At 39.8% G+C, this 20,174-nt stretch overlaps 1 protein-coding gene across 2 annotated transcripts in view; it reads left to right on the forward strand.

Annotated features, from left to right (window-relative positions):
• Window positions 1-19,809, forward strand: part of LOC138757217 (myosin-IIIa) — a 171,964-nt gene extending 152,155 nt beyond the window's left edge. The window contains exons 28-30 of one of the 2 annotated variants that reach the window (XM_069924198.1): window positions 12,513-12,866; window positions 14,422-14,525; window positions 16,344-16,512. In XM_069924198.1, the coding sequence (XP_069780299.1) occupies window positions 12,513-12,866; window positions 14,422-14,525; window positions 16,344-16,470 (585 nt within the window). In that variant the 3' untranslated portion in view covers window positions 16,471-16,512. Of the gene's footprint in view, window positions 1-12,512; window positions 12,867-14,421; window positions 14,526-16,343; window positions 16,513-18,872 lie in introns of those variants that run through there. The other variant, XM_069924199.1, reaches the window with a different exon arrangement.
• Window positions 19,810-20,174: the final 365 nt, after the last annotated feature.

Genomic DNA, 20,174 nt, shown 5'->3' on the forward strand with positions numbered 1-20,174 from the left:
AATTTTACAGCTCCTTATGAAGATCAGTTCTCAAATAATGTGCTCTTTAATGTGAGCCTATTCCAAGATGGACTCAGCTGGGGTTGAGGCTACACTTGCTAAACTGGAGCATCCACTAGTGACTATCATCTTGCTCCTGCTGCTCTTCAGAGTCCAACACATGGCAATCAGACACTGGGAGCTATGCTCCTCTTCATCTGGAAGTGGCTGTTTTCTAATCCCGCAGCTACTTTGTTCATCAGAGGGGTCAGGTAGATTGTGATGTTTCTGTAACCACTCTGGGAGTACACTCTTTGCGACAGCTATGGGGAGGGGAAAGGCGGGGGTCTTTGCCTCCCTCCCAGAATCCCTTGGCATGCCAGTGTACACCCCCAACATCCACTCCCCACCTACATGGGGAATTGCAATGTAGAGGTGGTCACCACCTATGCACCCTTTGAATGCTTTATCAGCAGCTAATTGCTGGAGAAAGGACTTGTTAATCCTATCACACTTTGGTGCTCCTTGGAAGGTATTTGAGCTGCCTGCTGTCAGCTTTGAAGGTGCCCATCAGATCTCAGTGTAAAAAGCAATTCAATGGAATAGTGCGCTATCCACTGATGCTATTCTACAACTGTGGTGGGGAGCTTTGTTCCAGCTTGTGTTGGCATATGCGGAACTGTAAGTTGATTCCTGGACAATGTCATATGACCTTGCATGAATAGCACACAGAGGTACCCAGCCTATTTGTGTGTCTGGCATAATTTTGCTGGGAGCAATCTCCAGCATTTCCTCAATGCAAAGCTAAAATTGGGTCATGATAGCTGCTCCATCAGCTGTTTATATTATTTTGCAATTGTTAATAACTATAGGCCTCCATGTAGCCCTGTTGTAATTGTGGTTTTAACTATCTCTGGCAATTCCAACTCCTTGCTGCCCTCTGCTTTTCTTGAGTTAGGCTTGGGATTTCACTGTAAGCCATCTTAATGACATATTCCTTCCTTCGCAGCTTTCTTGACACAAGAGAGGAAAAACGTTCTATGCCTTTGAAAGCATTTGCTATTGTTTACAAGAAAGGAACGTTTAGGAGAGATTACATGAAGGGTGATGTGAAAATCTTTTGGGATATGCAGAGTCTGAGAGAGGGACAGTGGAGTGAGAATGATAGTTTGAGGTGGACAGTGAGAAGAGGAATGAAATGAGAAAAAAGTGTTGAAGAATTTGGCAGGGAGAGTAATAGGTTGTGCCTATATATATGTATGTCTAAGGTTTCAATGCAGGAAAAATTCTGCCCACATACAGTTGCCCTCAGTACTGTTGAAAATTGTATGGCCAGTGCCTGAAGATTGATGAGAGAAGGCTGCTGGAGCCAATCCAAATAAAACCCTCCCACCGTCAAAACTTTCAGAAGCTGCCAGTGTAATATCACCTGTGGAATAATCCAAATGTTCTTTCAAACAATTTAAAAAAAATTTAGTCATACAGCATGGTTACAGGCCTTTTTAGCCCACAAGTCATGCTGCCCAATTCACACCCAATTAACCTACACCACCCATATGTTTTGAAGGATGGAAGGAAACCAGAGCCCCCAGGGGAAACCCATTTAGACACGGAGGTGAACGTACAAGCTCCTTACAGACAGTGCGGGATTTGAACCCCTGTCTCAATTGCTGGTGCCGTAAAGACATTGCACTAACCACTACGCCAACCTTGCCGCCCCAGTTTGTTCAACCTAATAGCCAAAAAATGGTGATTTTGTTTTTATAATGTAGGCAGCAGTTCTTTTTTTTTAACTCACCAGTTACATCTGTTGAGCCGGCATGTTTGAGAGGACAAGGTAGAGACAAGTTAAAAATGTGGCTTTAGGCCAACTAGTGGTTTGAGAAGCCTCCCATCTAGCTTTTCTTTCCTTTCCAACATTGACTGGCTCTCTTTAACAGGCTAGTCAAGAACAGGCACGTTCTTGAATCTATACTCCTGAACCTTCAATTCTGGGTTTTACAAATAGGACAAATGTGAAGAACATTTGAAATAATAATTCTAAAAACTTGGGCCAACTTCTGCTCCTATATCTTGTGATAGTTTGCCAGGAAGGAAATCATTTACATTTACAATTATTTATTACATTTTCCATCATGTTGGCCTGTTTTGTTTTCATCGCAGCATAGCACATTGTTAATTGGCTCAAGTCTGTGCTGACATTTTTTCAGTGAGTATTCAGCTCAAATTTTTGGCTTGTAGCTACTGCTACTGCTGAAGAGGTTACGCTCAAAGAAAAGACACACACTATGGGAGTGAATTCAACACTGATTATTCTGGTGGCAGCTCTGCTTATAAAGGGGCTCAGAAGCCCATCTCTGATGTCTTTTTTTTTTTTAATTTTTTATTTTTCACACCATAAATCACAATAGCCATGATATACACTTTTTCTTTTCCACACATTTACAGTGACTTTTTCTCCCCCCCACTCCTCCCAAGCCACCCCCCCACCCCCCCCCCTCTCATCCATTTTAGGTATACAATCTAGGTTGCATTAATTCAGTCAGACAATGTTGTCATTCAACAAAAATACACCAGAAATTCTACTGAGTCCATTCTTTTCTTTTCTTCTCCTTCCATCAACTTAGGTAATGTTTGTTCCCGGTAGGTTTTCGCTATTGTATTTAATGTAAGGCTCCCATACTTGTTCGAATATTTCAATATTATTTCTTAAACTATATGTTATTTTTTCTAATGGAATACATTTATTCATTTCTATATACCATTGTTGTATTTTCAAATTATCTTCCAATTTCCAGGTTGACATAATACATTTTTTTGCTACGGCTAGGGCTATCTTGACAAATCTTTTTTGTGCATCTTCCAAGTCAATTCCAAATTCTTTATTTTTTATGTTACTTAGGAGAAAGATCTCTGGATTCTTTGGTATATTGTTTTCTGTTATTTTATTTAATATCTGATTGAGATCATCCCAAAATTTTTCTACTCTCTCACATGTCCAGATTGCATGAATTGTTGTTCCCCTTTCTTTTTTACATCGAAAACATCTATCAGATACTGTTGGGTCCCATTTATTTAACTTTTGCGGTGTAATGTATAGTCTGTGTAACCAATTATATTGTATCATACGCAGCCTCGTATTTATTGTATTTCTCATCGTTCCAGAGCATAACTTCTCCCATGTTTCCTTTTTTATCTTTATATTTAAATCTTGTTCCCATTTTTGTTTAGTTTTACCATTTGTTTCCTCATTCTCCTTTTCTTGCAGTTTAATATACATATTTGTTATAAATCTTTTGATTAACATTGTATCTGTAATCACATATTCAAGGTTACTTCCCTCTGGTAAACTCAAATTGCTTCCTAATTTATCTTTCAAGTAGGATCTCAGTTGGTAATATGCCAGCGCTGTATCTCCAGTTATATTGTACTTATCTCTCATTTGTTCAAAGGATAAGAATCTACTTCCTGAAAAACAATTTTCTATTCTTTTAATCCCTTTTTTTTCCCATTTTCTAAAGGCAAGGTTGTCTATTGTAAAAGGGAGTAGCTTATTTTGCGTCAATATTAGTTTTGGTATTTGGTAATTTATTTTATTTCTTTCTACATGAATCTTCTTCCATATATTGAGGAGATGGTGTAATACTGGAGAAGTTCTATGTTGTACCAATTTTTCGTCCCATTTATATAATATGTGTTCAGGTATCTTTTCCCCTATTTTATCTAATTCTAGTCTCGTCCAGTCTGGTTTTTCCCTTGTTTGATAAAAATCTGATAGGTACCTTAATTGTGCGGCTCTATAATAATTTTTGAAGTTTGGCAATTGTAAGCCTCCTTGTTTATACCATTCTGTTAATTTATCTAGTGCTATCCTCGGTTTCCCCCCTCTCCATAAAAATCTCCTTATTATTTTCTTTAACTCTTTGAAGAATTTTTCTGTCAGTTGTATTGGCAATGCCTGAAATAAGTATAGTATCCTTGGAAAAATGTTCATTTTAATACAGTTTATCCTTCCTATCAGTGTTAGTGGTAGCTCTTTCCAATGCTCTAAATCGTCCTGTAATTTTTTCATTAGTGGATTGTAATTGAGTTTATATAATTGGTCTAGATTTTTGTTTATTTGCACACCTAGGTATCTTATTGCCTGCGTTTGCCATCTGAATGGGGATTCTTCCTTAAATTTTGAGAAATCCGCGTTATTCATAGGCATTGCTTCACTTTTATTTACGTTTATCTTGTATCCCGACACTTCTCCATATTCCTTCAATTTCTTATATAGTTCTTTTATTGATAGTTCTGGTTCTGTTAAGTACACTATCACATCATCCGCGAACAGACTGATTTTATATTCCCTGTCTTTTATTTTTATTCCTTTTATATTATTATCTATTCTTATCGATTCTGCTAGTGGTTCTATAGCTAGCGCAAACAATAATGGTGATAGTGGGCATCCCTGCCGCGTTGACCTGCTTAAGTTAAATTGCTTTGATACATGTCCATTTACTGTCACTTTCGCTAACGGTCCCTTATATAATGCTTTAATCCAATTAATAAACTTCTCCGGTAAACTGAATTTTTGCAATACTTTGAACAAGTAATTCCATTCTACTCTGTCGAAGGCCTTCTCTGCGTCAAAAGCAACTGCTACTGCCAGTGCTTTATTTCCTTCTACTGCATGAATTAAGTTAATAAATTTACAAATATTGTCTGTTGTGCGTCTTTTTTTGATAAATCCAGTTTGGTCTAAATTTACCATTTTCGGTACCTGTTCTGCTAATCTGTTTGCTAGTAGTTTAGCTATTATCTTATAATCTGTGTTTAGCAGAGATATTGGTCTATATGACGCTGGTGAGAGTGGATCTTTCCCTTGTTTTAGTATCACTGTAATTATTGCTGTTTTACATGAATCTGGTAAGTTTTGTGTCTCATCAATCTGGTTGATTACATCCAGGAGGGGCGGTATTATTAGGTCTTTAAATGTTTTGTAGAATTCTATTGGGAGTCCATCCTCTCCTGGTGTCTTATTATTTGGTAAATTTTTTATTATCTCTTGTATTTCTACTGTTCCAAATGGTTCTGTTAATTTATTTTGTTCCTCTATTTGTAGTTTTGGTAGTTCAATTTTAGTCAAAAATTCATCTATTTTCCCTTCTTTCCCTTCGTTTTCAGTTCGGTATAATTGTTCATAGAATTCTCTGAGGTTTTCCTTAATTTCTTTTGGATTATATGTAATTTGTTTGTCTTTTTTCCTTGTTGCCAATACCATTTTCTTAGTTTGCTCTGTCTTAAGCTGCCATGCTAAGATTTTGTGTGTTTTTTCACCTAGTTCATAATATTTCTGTTTTGTCTTCATTATATTCTTCTCCACCTTATATGTTTGTAATGTTTCATATTTTATTTTTTTATCCGCCAATTCTCTTCTTTTGGTTGTATCTTCCTTTATTGCTAATTTTTTTTCTATGTTTATTATTTCCCTTTCCAACTGCTCTGTTTCCTGATTATAGTCCTTCTTCATCTTGGTTGCATAACTTATTATTTGCCCTCTAATGAATGCTTTCATTGCGTCCCATAGTATAAACTTATCTTCCACTGATTCCGTATTTACTTCAAAGTACATTTTTAATTGTTTTTCAATAAATTCTCTAAAATCCTGTCTTTTAAGTAGCATGGGGTTTAATCTCCATCTATACATTCTTGGAGGGATGTCCTCTAGCTCTATTGCCAATAACAGGGGTGAGTGGTCCGATAATAGTCTAGCTTTATATTCCGTTTTCCTAACTCTCCCTTGAATGTGGGCTGATAACAGGAATAGGTCTATCCTTGAGTATGTTTTATGTCTAGTCGAGTAGTATGAGTATTCCTTTTCTTTTGGGTTTTGTTTCCTCCATATGTCCACAAGTTTCATTTCTTGCATTGATTTAATTATAAATTTGGTTACTTTGTTCTTCCTGTTAATTTTTTTCCCCGTTTTATCCATATTTGGATCCAAATTCAGATTGAAATCCCCTCCTATTAGTATGTTCCCTTGCGTATTAGCTACCTTCAAAAAGATATCTTGCATAAACTTTTGATCTTCTTCGTTAGGTGAATATATATTAAGTAGATTCCAAAGCTCCGAATATATCTGACATTTTATCATAACATATCTCCCTGCTGGATCTATTATTTCCTCTTCTATTTTAAATGGCACATTTTTGCTAATTAATATAGCCACTCCTCTTGCTTTTGAATTATACGATGCTGCTGTTACATGTCCTACCCAATCTCTCTTTAATTTCTTGTGCTCCAATTCAGTTAAGTGTGTTTCTTGGACAAATGCTATATCTATTTTTTTCCTTTTTCAGTAAATTTAGTAGTTTCTTCCTTTTAATTTGGTTATGTATTCCATTAATATTTAGAGTCATATAGTTCAGCGTAGCCATTTTATATTTTGTTTATCTTCTCTTTCCGTTTTTCCATCATTACCTTTCCTCCTTTTCCATTTCTGTTTTCTTATTTTCAACTCTTTACCAGACAACATTCCTACAACATCCAACATTTTCCTTATTCTCCTATTTCTATTTTCTTTATCCCCAATCTCCCCTTCCCCTCCTGAGTTGTCCTTTATCCCTTGTCGGACAACCACATCTCCCCTCTCCATTTGGATTTGCGAATCCACTCGCAAGCGTCAACTGATTTTGCAGTGACCGCTCTTTTCCCCCACCCAGCCCCCCCCAGAAAAGATTTCGCTTTTTATATGTCACAAAGGTCACTCTTTTAATTCCCTCCTTATTCTCTCTATTCCATTACTTTCCCTTATTAATTCTTGTCTATACTATCTATGTTTTCCTCTAATTACAGATACTTTCACATATGCCCATTGTCTCTATTCACTCTTATACCTCTTTACCCGCATACATATCAATCGTGGTCATTTTTACCCTCATTACCCGTCTTCATCCCTCAGTCTATTTTTGTCTTTACCCACATACATATCAATCGTGATCATTTTTGCTCTCATTACCCGTCTTCATCCCTCAGTCTATTTTTGTAATTGTTCTGCAAATTTTCGTGCTTCTTCTGGATCCGAGAATAGTCTGTTTTGTTGTCCTGGAATAAATATTTTCAATACCGCAGGATGCTTCAGTGTAAATTTATATCCTTTCTTCCATAAAATCGCTTTTGCTGTATTGAACTCTTTTCTCTTCTTTAGGAGTTCAAAGCTTATATCTGGATAAATGAAGATTTTTTGCCCTTTATACTCCAGTGGTTTGTTGCCCTCTCTTACTTTTTCCATTGTCTTCTCCAGTACCTTTTCTCTTGTAGTATATCTTAGGAATTTTACTACAATAGATCTTGGTTTTTGTTGTGGTTGTGGTTTAGGGGCCAATACTCTATGTGCCCTTTCTATTTCCATTTCTTGCTGTAGTTCTGGACATCCTAGGGCCTTAGGGATCCATTCTTTTATAAACTCCCTCATATTCTTGCCTTCTTCATCTTCCTTAAGGCCCACTATCTTTATGTTATTTCTTCTGTTATAATTTTCCATTATATCTATTTTTTGGGCTAGTAATTCTTGTGTCTCTTTAGTTTTTTTATTAGATTCCTCCAATTTCTTTTTTAAGTCTTCTACCTCCATTTCTGCTGCTATTGCCCGTTCTTCCATCTTGTCCATTTTTTTCCCCATTTCTGTTAAGGTCATCTCCATTTTATTTATTTTCTTTTCTGTGTTGTTTATTCTTCTTCTTAAATCATTGAATTCCTGTGTTTGCCATTCTTTAAATGACTCCATGTATCCTCTAACAAGAGCATGTATATCCTTTACCTTGCCTTTCCCTTTATCTATTTCACTGTATTCTTCCTCTTCTTCTTCCTCTGGGTTGGCCATCTGTTGTTTCTTTGATGCCCTTTCCTCCTCTTCTTTCTTGTTTCCATTGTCTTCTGTGGTCTCTTCTTGCTGCAGGTGTTCTGCAGCTGTCGTTGCCGGCTGTGGAGATCGACTCCCCAGCTGGTCCCCCCTCCCGTCGGTGTGTTTTTTTTCATGCGCATCGCGCATGCGCGAGCAGTCGCACATGCGCGGTTGCGCACTTTTACTCGGCTCTGTGAGCCATTGTTGTAGTTCTTTTTCTACCGACCTGAGGTAGTGGGGTCTTCTCTCCACAGCGGGCCTCTTCGGACAGGTAAGGCCTTCACCTTTTTCCTCCGTTGTCTTCTCTTCCTCTCTTCTTTCCGTTGATTTTGATTTTTCTCCTTTTGTCTCCATCTTCTTTCCACCTTTATACTCACTTTTCTTTAACTTGTATTTCTGTGCCTTTGTATTTTCTCTTGTTTTTCCCGACTTTTCTGGAGAGGGCTGGAGTTCACCGTCCGGCCACTACTCCATCACGTGACTCCTCCCCCATCTCTGATGTCTTCATGCTACCCAACTGTTGGCATTATGATCCGCTTCCTGGGATTGGTTGTTTAGTGCTATCCGGGGAGTGGCCAGTCAGTGAGCCCCTCTCATCTCTAGGGGTGGCTGCTTCCCTAGCTCCACCCGATTGGCTGCTACTGGCCAGCCCTTTGGAGTGGGGCACTGCAGCCGCATGCTGCTGAGTTGGGCACTGAGTTCAAAGAGTATAGGCTGTGTAGGCCACGGGCTCCCATGCTGCTTCGGCCATGGCACGTTTGGCGGCCCTCTACAGGCTCAATTAAATTTGTTTCCAACACCCAAGCAGATATTATATGTTAAATCCTAAAAAAAATTGTGTAAAGAGAAACAAATGTTTTGCATTTGATTGTTCTATTAAGCATTTTAAACCTGTTTCCTCCAATCATAGACATTTTCAACCATGGAAGAGAAATTCTGTTTGTCCAAACTGTAATTTTAAGCTAGGATTCTTCGCTAGGATTCTACTAAATAGAATAATACCTAGTGTCGCCGAGAATATTCTCCCAGAATCACAGTGCGGCTTTCGCGCAAACAGAGGAACTACTGACATGGTCTTTGCCCTCAGACAGCTCCAAGAAAAGTGCAGAGAACAAAACAAAGGACTCTACATCACCTTTGTTGACCTCACCAAAGCCTTCGACACCGTGAGCAGGAAAGGGCTTTGGCAAATACTAGACCGCATCGGATGTCTCCCAAAGTTCCTCAACATGATTATCCAACTGCACGTAAACCAACAAGGTCGGGTCAGATACAGCAATGAGCTCTCTGAACCCTTCTCCATTAACAATGGCGTGAAGCAAGGCTGTGTTCTCGCGCCAACCCTCTTTTCAATCTTCTTCAGCATGATGTTGAACCAAGCCATGAAAGACCTCAACGATGAAGACGCTGTTTACATCCGGTACCGCACGGATGCAGTCTTCAATCTGAGGCACCTGCAAGCTCACACCAAGACACAAGAGAAACTTGTCCGTGAACTACTCTTTGCAGACGATGCCGCTTTAGTTGCCCATTCAGAGCCAGCTCTTCAGCGCTTGACGTCCTGCTTTGCGGAAACTGCCAAAATGTTTGGCCTGGAAGTCAGCCTGAAGAAAACTGAGGTCCTCCATCAGCCAGCTCCCCACCATGACTACCAGCTCCCCACCATGACTACCAGCCCCCCCACATCTCCATCGGGCACACAAAACTCAAAACGGTCAACCAGTTTACCTATCTCGGCTGCACCATTTCATCAGATGCAAGGATCGACAATGAGATAGACAACAGACTCGCCAAGGTAAATAGCGCCTTTGGAAGGCTACACAAAAGAGTCTGGAAAAACAACCAACTGAAAAACCTCACAAAGATAAGCGTATACAGAGCCGTTGTCATACCCACACTCCTGTTCGGCTCCGAATCATGGGTCCTCTACCGGCACCACCTACGGCTCCTAGAACGCTTCCACCAGCGTTGTCTCCGCTCCATCCTCAACATCCATTGGAGCGCTTTCATCCCTAACGTCGAAGTACTCGAGATGGCAGAGGTCGACAGCATCGAGTCCACGCTGCTGAAGATCCAGCTGCGTTGGATGGGTCACGTCTCCAGAATGGAGGACCATCGCCTTCCCAAGATCGTGTTATATGGCGAGCTCTCCACTGGCCACCGTGACAGAGGTGCACCAAAGAAAAGGTACAAGGACTGCCTAAAGAAATCTCTTGGTGCCTGCCACATTGACCACCGCCAGTGGGCTGATAACGCCTCAAACCGTGCATCTTGGCGCCTCACAGTTTGGCGGGCAGCAACCTCCTTTGAAGAAGACCGCAGAGCCCACCTCACTGACAAAAGGCAAAGGAGGAAACACCCAACCCCAACCAACCAATTTTCCCCTGCAACCGCTGCAACCGTGTCTGCCTGTCCCGCATCGGACTTGTCAGCCACAAACGAGCCTGCAGCTGACGTGGACTTTTTACCCCCTCCATAAATCTTCGTCCACGAAGCCAAGCCAAAGAAAAGAAATTTTAAGCATCACTTTGATAGTTTTATATTAAGAAAAACAGTATGAATTATTTTTCTTTGTCCTTGACATGGTAATTATGTTTTTTTTTTACTATCCATAATTACCCTTAAATATGATGGAGAACCACATTCGAACTGCTCGAGTGGTTTTCAAACTGCACCCTAAACTCACATTCCACCTTAAGTAATACTTATGCCATAAGTGCTCTGTTATTAGTAAGGGATTGCTTAAGATGGTATGTGAGGGGGAAGCGAAGGTTGAGAACCACTGCTCTAGATCCAATTGTTACTGAAATATTTTGCTTGAGAAAATTTGTCATTGGCCCATTTCCTTTATAGTTATGAAACTGTGCACGTAACAAGTCAATGAGGTACAATTAAAGTAGTGGTCTTCAAACTTTTTTCTTTCCACTCACATACCACCTTAAGCAATCCCTTACTAATCTCAGAGTTCTTATGGCATAGGGATTGCTTAAGGTGGAATTTGAGTTTAGGGGGACAATATGGAAACCATTGGTCTAGACCTTCAGTTGAAGATTCTTCTACTGGGTAAACCCAGTGACAACGGAGGGACAAAGCTATATTGGTAGATTAGGATGGTGTACGATTTGGAAAGGAGCCTGCCCTTGACATCAGTGGTACAGGTTAAGTGTTCGCGATGGACTGTAGTGTACCAGGCTAAGTAATTGCAGTACACTTTGTCGCAACAACACAGTGCAGCTACGATGCACCAGTTGTGGAGAAGATTGAATGATGGACGGGGCACCAATTAAGCGCGTTGTTTGTTTGGATGAGTGCAACTCCAACAAATTTAACAACATCCAAGATAGAATATTCTGTTATATTCAAGTTTGCCTTGTTGGGTCATAGTCCTACAGTGTGGAAACAGGCCCTTCAGGCCAATGTCCACATGGACCAAAATGTCCTACCCTCACCAGTCCCACCTGCTTGCGTGTGGCCATATCCCCCTAAATCCATCCTATCCATTTATCCTTCCAAGGTGGAGGAAAGGCATTGTGTGTCACAAGATGAGTCTCTCTTGTCGGCCCCAAATAACAAACTTCGTAAACACTGGTGTTTGGAATTGGAGACAACTTCAGCATTAGGGACAAATAGTGTTTCAGATAGGTTTAGAGTAATTCTTTTATTTATTAATAATGCCCATGATTGTATATGATTTATTTTGAGTAAATTTCCATATATATAGTAAATGAATGAACAGTGGGCAGATTTGGGCAGCCTGGTTAGTGTAGTGGTTAGTGCACCGCTATTACAGGGCCAGTGACCTGAGTTTGAATTCGGCATTGTCTGTAAGGAATTTGTTTGCTCTCCTTGTGCCTATGTGTGTTTCCTCTGTGTGCTCCAGTTTCCTCCCATCGTTCAAAACGTATGGGGGTTGAAGGATAATTGGGAAATTTGGGCAGTACAGAGTCATGCTCTATGTATAATTTTTTTTAATTAGCATTTCCAACCATACTGCAATTACACAGTAGTGCAATGAAAAGTCACACTATATATTGTTAGCACTCGTAGTAGAAATTGCATAGTCAATATTCTGAGTCTGAAGGCAATTCAGACTAACATTTAAGGTTCAGATTTATTGTCAGAGTATATTCATGACATCACATACAACCCTGAGATTCTTTTTCCTGCGGGCCAGGCAGAATTACCACTTATTGGAAGTGCAAACAAAACTGTACACAACATGCACATGTAAACACATAAACAAATGTAAACAGCTGTGCAATACAGAGATAAAAAAAATCAATAAAGTACAAAAGTAAGAGATCTTAAATAAGTCCCTGATTGAGTTTATTGTTGAAGAGGCTGATGGTGGAAACCTGGTAGTGCGAGTTTTGTGGCACCTAGATCTCTTCCTAATGGCAGCAGTGAGAACAGATTATGTGCATCCTTGATGATCGCTGCTGCTCTTCGATTGCAGTGTTCCCCCTCTATGTTCTTGATAGTGGGAAGGGGTTTGCCTAAGATGTCCTGGGCTGTGTCCACTACCTTTTGCAGGGCTTTGAGCTTGGGGGGTATTGGTGTTCCTATCGCATCTATAAAGTTATCTTAGATAATCTTTTTTATGTTTTCATGATTTTGCAATAATCCTATTATTATTTTCTTCTAGAAATGTGACAGTGAAACAGATTATGAAGAACTTAAGCACTTTTCAGTGAAAGTCAAACCACAAGAAACTACAAATTTTGATACTGGGGCTGATGTCTCAACTCATGATCGTGTGCACAATGAGTTGTCTAAACTTTTTATACCACCTGAATCTCAGTTGTCAATGCAGCCTCAAGTTTCACCAGTCATGAGAAAGATCGCAGAGAGAAAACCTCAGGTTCCTGCATTAGGAGAAACATGTGTAATTAATTCAGAGAACTGGTATGAAGATGAGCATCAAGAAAGCGAACGTGCATTCCCAAGACTTTACCCATCAATACGCTTAGCAATGAAAGAAATTCAGCAGCTTCATGAGGTATGTAGACACGTTGATTGTTTTTCATCATGACTGAATTTCAAGATTTTACTTCAGCAATAATGTTTTGTGAGTAAAATAATTTTAACAAAATATTCTTTTGATTAAACTGTATATTTTTTAAAAAGCCAAAGATTTAAATGAGGTGTTGTAGTGGCTGCTACACACACAGAAACACACCACAGGACACGGTGGAGGTTTCAGATGAACTGTTTATTTGAATTTCGCACGTGCCCCTTTAAGGCCAACGGGAGTTCTGCCCCATGCAGCGGTGACGTCATCATGTTGCCCGGGGCATGAGCAGTGGCCTAAGCCATGAGGCAATCAGTAAGCCCCGATGGTGCCATCTTCCTGCAGCTGCCCCGCCAACGTGGCGATACTAGTGGGACTGCTTCGCTCCAAGGCCAAAAACTCTCTTGATAACACTATCCACTGTGCCACCACAGAGTTACATTTTGGAAGGACAACCTAACGTAGAACCTACATGGTAAATAGTAGGGCACTGTGGAGTGCGGTAGAACAGAGCAATCTGGGAATACAGATACATAATTCCCTGAGTGACATCACAGATAGATAAGGTTGTAAAGAGAGCTTTTTGGCATATTGGCCTTCATAAATCAAAGTATTGAGTATAGGAGTTGGGACCTGAAGATAAAGACATTGGTGAGGCCAAATTTAGAGTACTGTATTCCATTTTAGTCACCTAACTACCGGAAATAAATCAATAAGATAGAAAGAGTGCAGAGAAGATTTGCTAGGATGTTGCCAGGACTTGAGAATCTGAGTTACAGGAAAAGGTCAAATGGAATTGGATTTGATACCCTGAAGCATAGAAGAATGAGGAAGATTTGATCGAGGTATACAAAATTATGAGGGGTATAGGGAGAGTAAATGCATGTCGTCTTGTTCCACTGAGGTCAAGTGAGATACAAACCAGAGGATTTAGGGGGAACATTCGGGGGAATTTCTTCTCACAGAGAATAGTGGGAGTGTGGAACGAGCTGTCAGATGAAGTAGTGAATGTGGGCTCAATTTTCACATTTAAGAAAAATTTGGACAGATACATAGATGGAGGGGTAGGGAGGGCTGTGGACTGGCTGCAGGTCAATGGAACTAGTTTGGCACAGACTAGAAGGTGACCATTTTTCTGTGCTGCCAAGCTCTGGTTCTCTATTTCAATCCTGTTGAGCATAAAGAAATACCTGGCTATCAATATAATCAATAAATTGTTTTTTTTTTATAATAGATGTCTCAGTAACTCCAAGACTTTTTTGATTGACTTATCTTTAGATAGGTTTATTTTTTAAATATTTCTCAAAATTTTCAGATGTATTTAACAATGCAAAATGGCCATTGAGTAACATATCTGTAAGTTGATTGGGCCTGCTAAATTTCTATTAACAAGGGATGTTGGAAAATTGAAGAAAATATTGACATTAACTATTTTTAATTAGCTGAATTTCTTTATTAAAATGGGGTATTCTTCTGAGTAATGTGAAGCTTTCGTTTGGAAAGAATAACTAATGTCTGACCATTATGTTTTTTTGTTAAACAGAAACAGAGATGTAAAAAGGAAACAAACAGCAGAGAGAAGGTGCCAGAACTCCCTCCAAAGCAGTTTAAAGAGCGACATCTGAATACTACATGGCAAAATAAATGGTTTGTAAATAAAAGGTTGAATTTAGCTCACTGGCTGAGCATGTGACCAGAATGTTGGTCAAAATCTAAAGGCAAAGATGGATGATAGAGTTGGTGAAATTAGAGGATAATTGTCTTATTTTTTTAAATTATGAATCAAAAATGGATGTTCAAAACTTCTCATCCTACGTGGGAGCTGCATCCAACTCTTATATGGAACATAGAATAATACAGCACAGGACCAGGGCCTTAAACCCATGTGTCTTTGGGGAACATGATGTAAAAATCAAACTAAAAATCTCCGTTCCCTTCATCTAAAAGTCTCTTAAATGCTACTATGTATCTGCTTCCACCATTTCTCAGCAGCCCATTCCAGGAACCTACTGTTGTGTAAAGTATTTAATTCACACATCTCCCTTAAACTTCTTCCTCCTCTCCTTTAGCACCTGTCCTCTAATGTGCATCACTTTTGCTCTGGGGAAAAGATTCTGACTGTCCACCTTATCAACGCCTCTCATGATTCTATGCACCTCTATCTCTTTCTCTAGTTCATACAAGCAATTGTCTTTAAACAGTAATTAGACAAAATGCTAGAAAGGGCATAAGTACATCTAACAATAAAAAAGGACCAGTAAATGTAATAATAGGAGAGATGTTGGAGTTTCATTTGTATTTGGAGACACGGGAAAAAGTGTTTGCAGATGAAGCAAGTTGAAAGGTAAAAACCATCAAAAGCAAATATTTTGATCTGGACTACGGAGACCAGGCTAAACTTTCATATGCAGCACTGTAGATGCAGAAATGTGCACCAAGAATTGAGGGGAATAAAAGTCTTCAGACAGTATGATTGTAGTTGATACCCAAGTACTGAAGAAATTTAGCAGGTGCTGCAGAGTCCATAGGAGATAAAGATGTATAATCTACAAAAAAAAAGGCACTGCTGCCAGAGCTGCTGTATGGCAGCATTGCTACTGGTGCAGATCCAGGGAGAGCAGAGACACAGTGCTTCCCCAGCAGTGTCCTACCACCCACACGTACTGCCAATGGCTCTGTACAGGCTCTAAACAGCCTGTTTAAAAGCCAACGACGTTTTATTTAAAATCCTGCGACTACAGGGTCTGGACCCAAGATGGCAGTGCCCTCCATAATGTTCCGCAGTAGCCTCAAGGGGTTACAAACACTGGGGGAGAGCCACCTGTTGGGGAAAAAAAAGCAGAGGACATGACCCCAAGGACAGTAACCATGGACCAGCCAAGGGCTCTACGACTGAAAGACGTGCGCAGGGGGCGAGCTTTGGCAACTTGCAGGCGAGGAACCAACACAAGTTACAGGCTGCTGGCTTGCACCAGACTGTGGGCTGCTGGAGGCTGACACTCATGAGAGCCAGGTATTGGAACGGGGAGATTCAAGAGGATGTTGAGGGCAAAGCGGGCTCCTGAAGGGCTCTGTGCACTGAAGGCTTCCTCATCATGTTGGAGTTTTAGATCTGAGCTCGGGTTGCCAATGGTTTGAACTGAATTGCAGTCTTGTACTGCTGCAGGAACACTGGACGTGAATCCATGGACACTTGGTGACTCTCTTATGCTTCTCTTTCTCTTACTGCAAGGGATGTTGGGCAATGCTAATGTGAATAGTGAAGCTTTGTCTGCCTTGTGACAGACTAAAGGCAATTTTCTGTAATTTTACATTTCTGTTTTATTAAATTACAATAAGTAGTACCTGATATGAAATTAATTTTTTTAATTTAAATTTTAAATGTAGCCATACAGCACAATAACAGGCCCTTTTGGCCCATGAGTCTGTGCTGCCCAGTTTACACCCAATTAACCTACACTCCAGGTTTGTTTCGAAGGGTGGTAAGAAACTGGAATCCCTGGGGAAAACCCATGAAGACACGGGGAGAGCGTACAAACTCCTTGCAGACAGTGCGGAATTCAAACCCCGGTCCCCATCGCTGGCACTGTAAAGGCATTGTGCTAACCGCTACGCCAACCGTGCCATCCTAAAAGTGAAGGTGATAAATTCCTCATTGTTTTGTCCTCTTTCCAATTAAGTTAACGAAAAGCAATTTGAATGGTGAAGGAGAAATTGCACCAATTATTAAGATTTTTTAAACTTGAATTTTAAAAAAATATAAGCTATATAAATTAAGTTTACAATTATAGATTTATTTTACAACTGCCTATTTGGCTGCAGCAAGTAAGAATTTTAGTGTACCTTGTGTACTGTATATGACAATAACCTCATTATCAGTTCACTGCAATGGCAATATCGGTATTGAGTGACATAAATTGTTTTGCTGCCTAATTTGCTCATGGAAAATTCATGTCCCAGTCTGCTGCAACAGGTGCAGAGCATCACAGTCAGTCAGAAGCAGCATGACTAATTTCTGGTACTGATGCTGTTACGAGCCCAGAGGACCCCAAAACCCAGCAGCAATAGATAGTCACCAAGACAAATGGTTACTTGAACAAAAGTTGCTTTTAATTATCTTTAAACATGAAAACAGGATCACACTTTAACATATTACTATTAACTGACCTAACTTACACCCTTCTAAGTGTAGACACACATGTATGTAATGTGTATACAAGTTCAGAAAAGTTATTTGATTCACAGTCCAATCAAGTTCACTGGTTGTAGGCAATTTTTATACCGTGCACATAATTTAACAATTATGAATTTCACCAGGCCTTGGTGCTTGAAAGCACCAAGTTACCACTCTGGAAGGTTCTTGTTGGTTTTCAGAGAGAGATTTGTTGTACACTGGACACCCACAACTGATTCCACTTCAGTGTCTTGCTGAAGAAACTTGCCCCCTCAGGGTTCTACAGATGATAACCTCTTTCTTTCAGGTCACCACAGAGTTCCTTTTTGTTTTTCTTATTTCAAGTGAAACATTAGGGAGCCAGTCTTCTCCTCTTGCATGAACCACTAGGACTTTGACCAGGCTGATCTAAGCACTCACAACCCATCTTCCAGTCCCAGCTGCTGCTGAACTGTAAAACTGCAGAACTGAATCCTCTCTCTTCTCTCTCAGAGGAAAGCCTGTTTTTCTCTCTCTGCTTGACCCTCTTAGAACAGCAAGTTCCACTCCAGACAGCCTGCGGCTCTGACGAGTTCTGTTGCCTTTTTGTAAACAACAATCCATTAGTGAAGTCTTTTGGGCACTCTCCAAAGCTTTTGCAAAGGCTCTTGGAGCCAGCCTGTCTAGCAGCAGACCTCCAGTATTTTAAATAAGATCTGTTTCAATGTCTTTGTATGTGACCTACATTTAAAAAAAAACTGTCCCTATTTATCTCCCAAAAACTGATCTATAATTTGTCACAATGCAAAATGCTAAGAATTTTTCCCCTCCTTTCATGAAAGATTTGCATTTATATGGTGCTTTTCAGTGTCTTACTCAAAGTCCCAAAGTGCTTTCGAGTCGGTCACGTAACCTTCCATTATTATTAACTAGGTATTGTTGTCCAGGTGTTACACCTCACCAACAGTAATTGAAAGATGCATAAGCAGGTGAATTAAGTTTAACTCAAAATTTATGTCAATAATATAATTAGTTCAGTTGTGCACAGGTCTTTGAGTTGAACATGGAGAGAGATGACTGTTACCACTGAGCAGTCTTACGAACTTGGCAGGTGAATGCAGGAGACTTGCCTTAGTTTCTTGTGTGGTAACAACCACCTTCAGTTTTCTCACAAGGGAGTTTCTCACAGTGACCTCCTCATCACTAGCACAAAGTCCGCACCTCCGAAGCACTCTTTGGGGTTGCATCAGGTGACCCTCCGTCTCACAAAGTCTTCTCCACCAAAACCCTGCCTTGGGTTTCACTAAGTGACTTTTGTCACACAATGCCCTTGAAAGGAGACTGGGAATCAGAGTGTAAAATCTGCCATCAGAACAGCAGTGCTGGCACCTGCTAACAGAGCAGCTCAGCCTCCTCCTGTCTTTTAGCTGGGGCTGCCGGGTGAACACACTGACAGTTTGTTCCTCAGTGCACTGGATGGTTTAATTGCTGCAGTGCATGTCTTCAGCACTCCTGATTGGAGGAAAGGGGTGGACAGCTGTGGGTGCACTCTCAGCGAGCCCACCTGCTTCAGCATGCAGCTCTTGCACTCCACACAACTGTTCATTCTCCCAGCTTGCTGCTCTGGCACTCCACACAACATGTGCTCCTTTATCTTGGTGTATAGTCAGTCACTGTCCCTAGTCAGAAATAAAATTGTCCATGGTCCATTACACAGGATGCTTGGGGGAAATTCCCTTGCTTTTAGGACAGCAAGCAAAAAATGTTGGTTTTGCACCTGCTGCAAAATTAGAAGCTGCACAATTACATAGCAGGTTAAAGTTTACATATTTGCCTTTCAGATTGAAGATTTGGAGAACACATCCACACACATATGAAGAGATAATATTTTTGATATGTTTACTGCACACCACGATGTCTTTTAATTTTTGTCTACTGAAAAACAATGCCAAGTTTATCTGCATCAGTATGTGAATCAAGACGATTCCACGGAGTATTTTGCACATTTTTTTTGAACAGTTTTTTTTGTTGTCAAAAGCACTGGATAATGAAGATTTTGCATTCTGAACACTATTGGGTATATTTTATGGATTTTGGGCTGCTGATCACCAAAATCATCAAACATTTCCTATCACATTCTATTTTTTTTTAAGATATAATCTATTTTTTGTGATTTTTGACATTTTAAGTCTACTTCAAGCATACAAATCCATGAAGGGTAGCATGTCATTGAAAATTCTTATTCTGCATTCACACTTGGACTTCTTCCCTGCTGATCTTGGTGCAGTCAGTGACAAACAAGGTGAAAGTTTTCACCAGGACATTGCGATCATTGAAAAGCAGTATCAGGGTCAATGGAATTCATCAATCCAGGCCAACTATTGTTGGACACTGACACGAGATGTTGGGTAAAAATGAAAATCACCAGCAAAACATTTTTGGGTCATTTGAACTAAAACAATGTCGCCATCATTATGCGATTAAACATGCTAAATTCAATTTAAATAAATGTTTCAACTTCTTGCATGATACATAAAATCTGAAATTATCTTTGTATTCAACTTGGTTGTCTTTCATAATTTTTCATCTCTTTTCAGGAAGGAAACCTTTTGAAAAAAAATTGTTGTCCAATGTAATCTGCCAAAAGCTGTTTTTCACAATGAAATGCTTGTAACTTTTGCTCAGTACAAGTACTGTATATAATTTTTGTGGGCATAATTGATGTATTGTTAACTAATATGCTGGGAACTTTGTACAATTAATAAAAAAATTCACATATTCAGTGGTTGAAGCTGTCTGAATCGTAGCCAAAATCATCTCCTCCTTGGTTATCTGGATTATACTGACAATGCAGTCTAGAACCAGAGATTGTATGACATAGAACATTACAGCACAGTACAGACCCTTTGCCCCACAACGTTGTGCCAACCTACAGTGTCCTCCATAATATTTGGGAAAAAGGTGTTTATTTTCCTTTATTTGCCCCTGTGCTCCACAATTTTAAATTTGTAATGTGATTAAAGTGCACATTCCAGATTATATTATAAAGGGTATTTATGTACTTTTTGGTTTGACCATGTAAAAATTACCACACTTTCTATGGAGCCCCCTCATTTCAGGACTCCATAATATTTGAGATATAT

Source organism: Narcine bancroftii, chromosome 3 (assembly GCF_036971445.1).
Source record: "Narcine bancroftii isolate sNarBan1 chromosome 3, sNarBan1.hap1, whole genome shotgun sequence".
In the NCBI taxonomy this organism is placed as follows: domain Eukaryota; kingdom Metazoa; phylum Chordata; class Chondrichthyes; order Torpediniformes; family Narcinidae; genus Narcine; species Narcine bancroftii.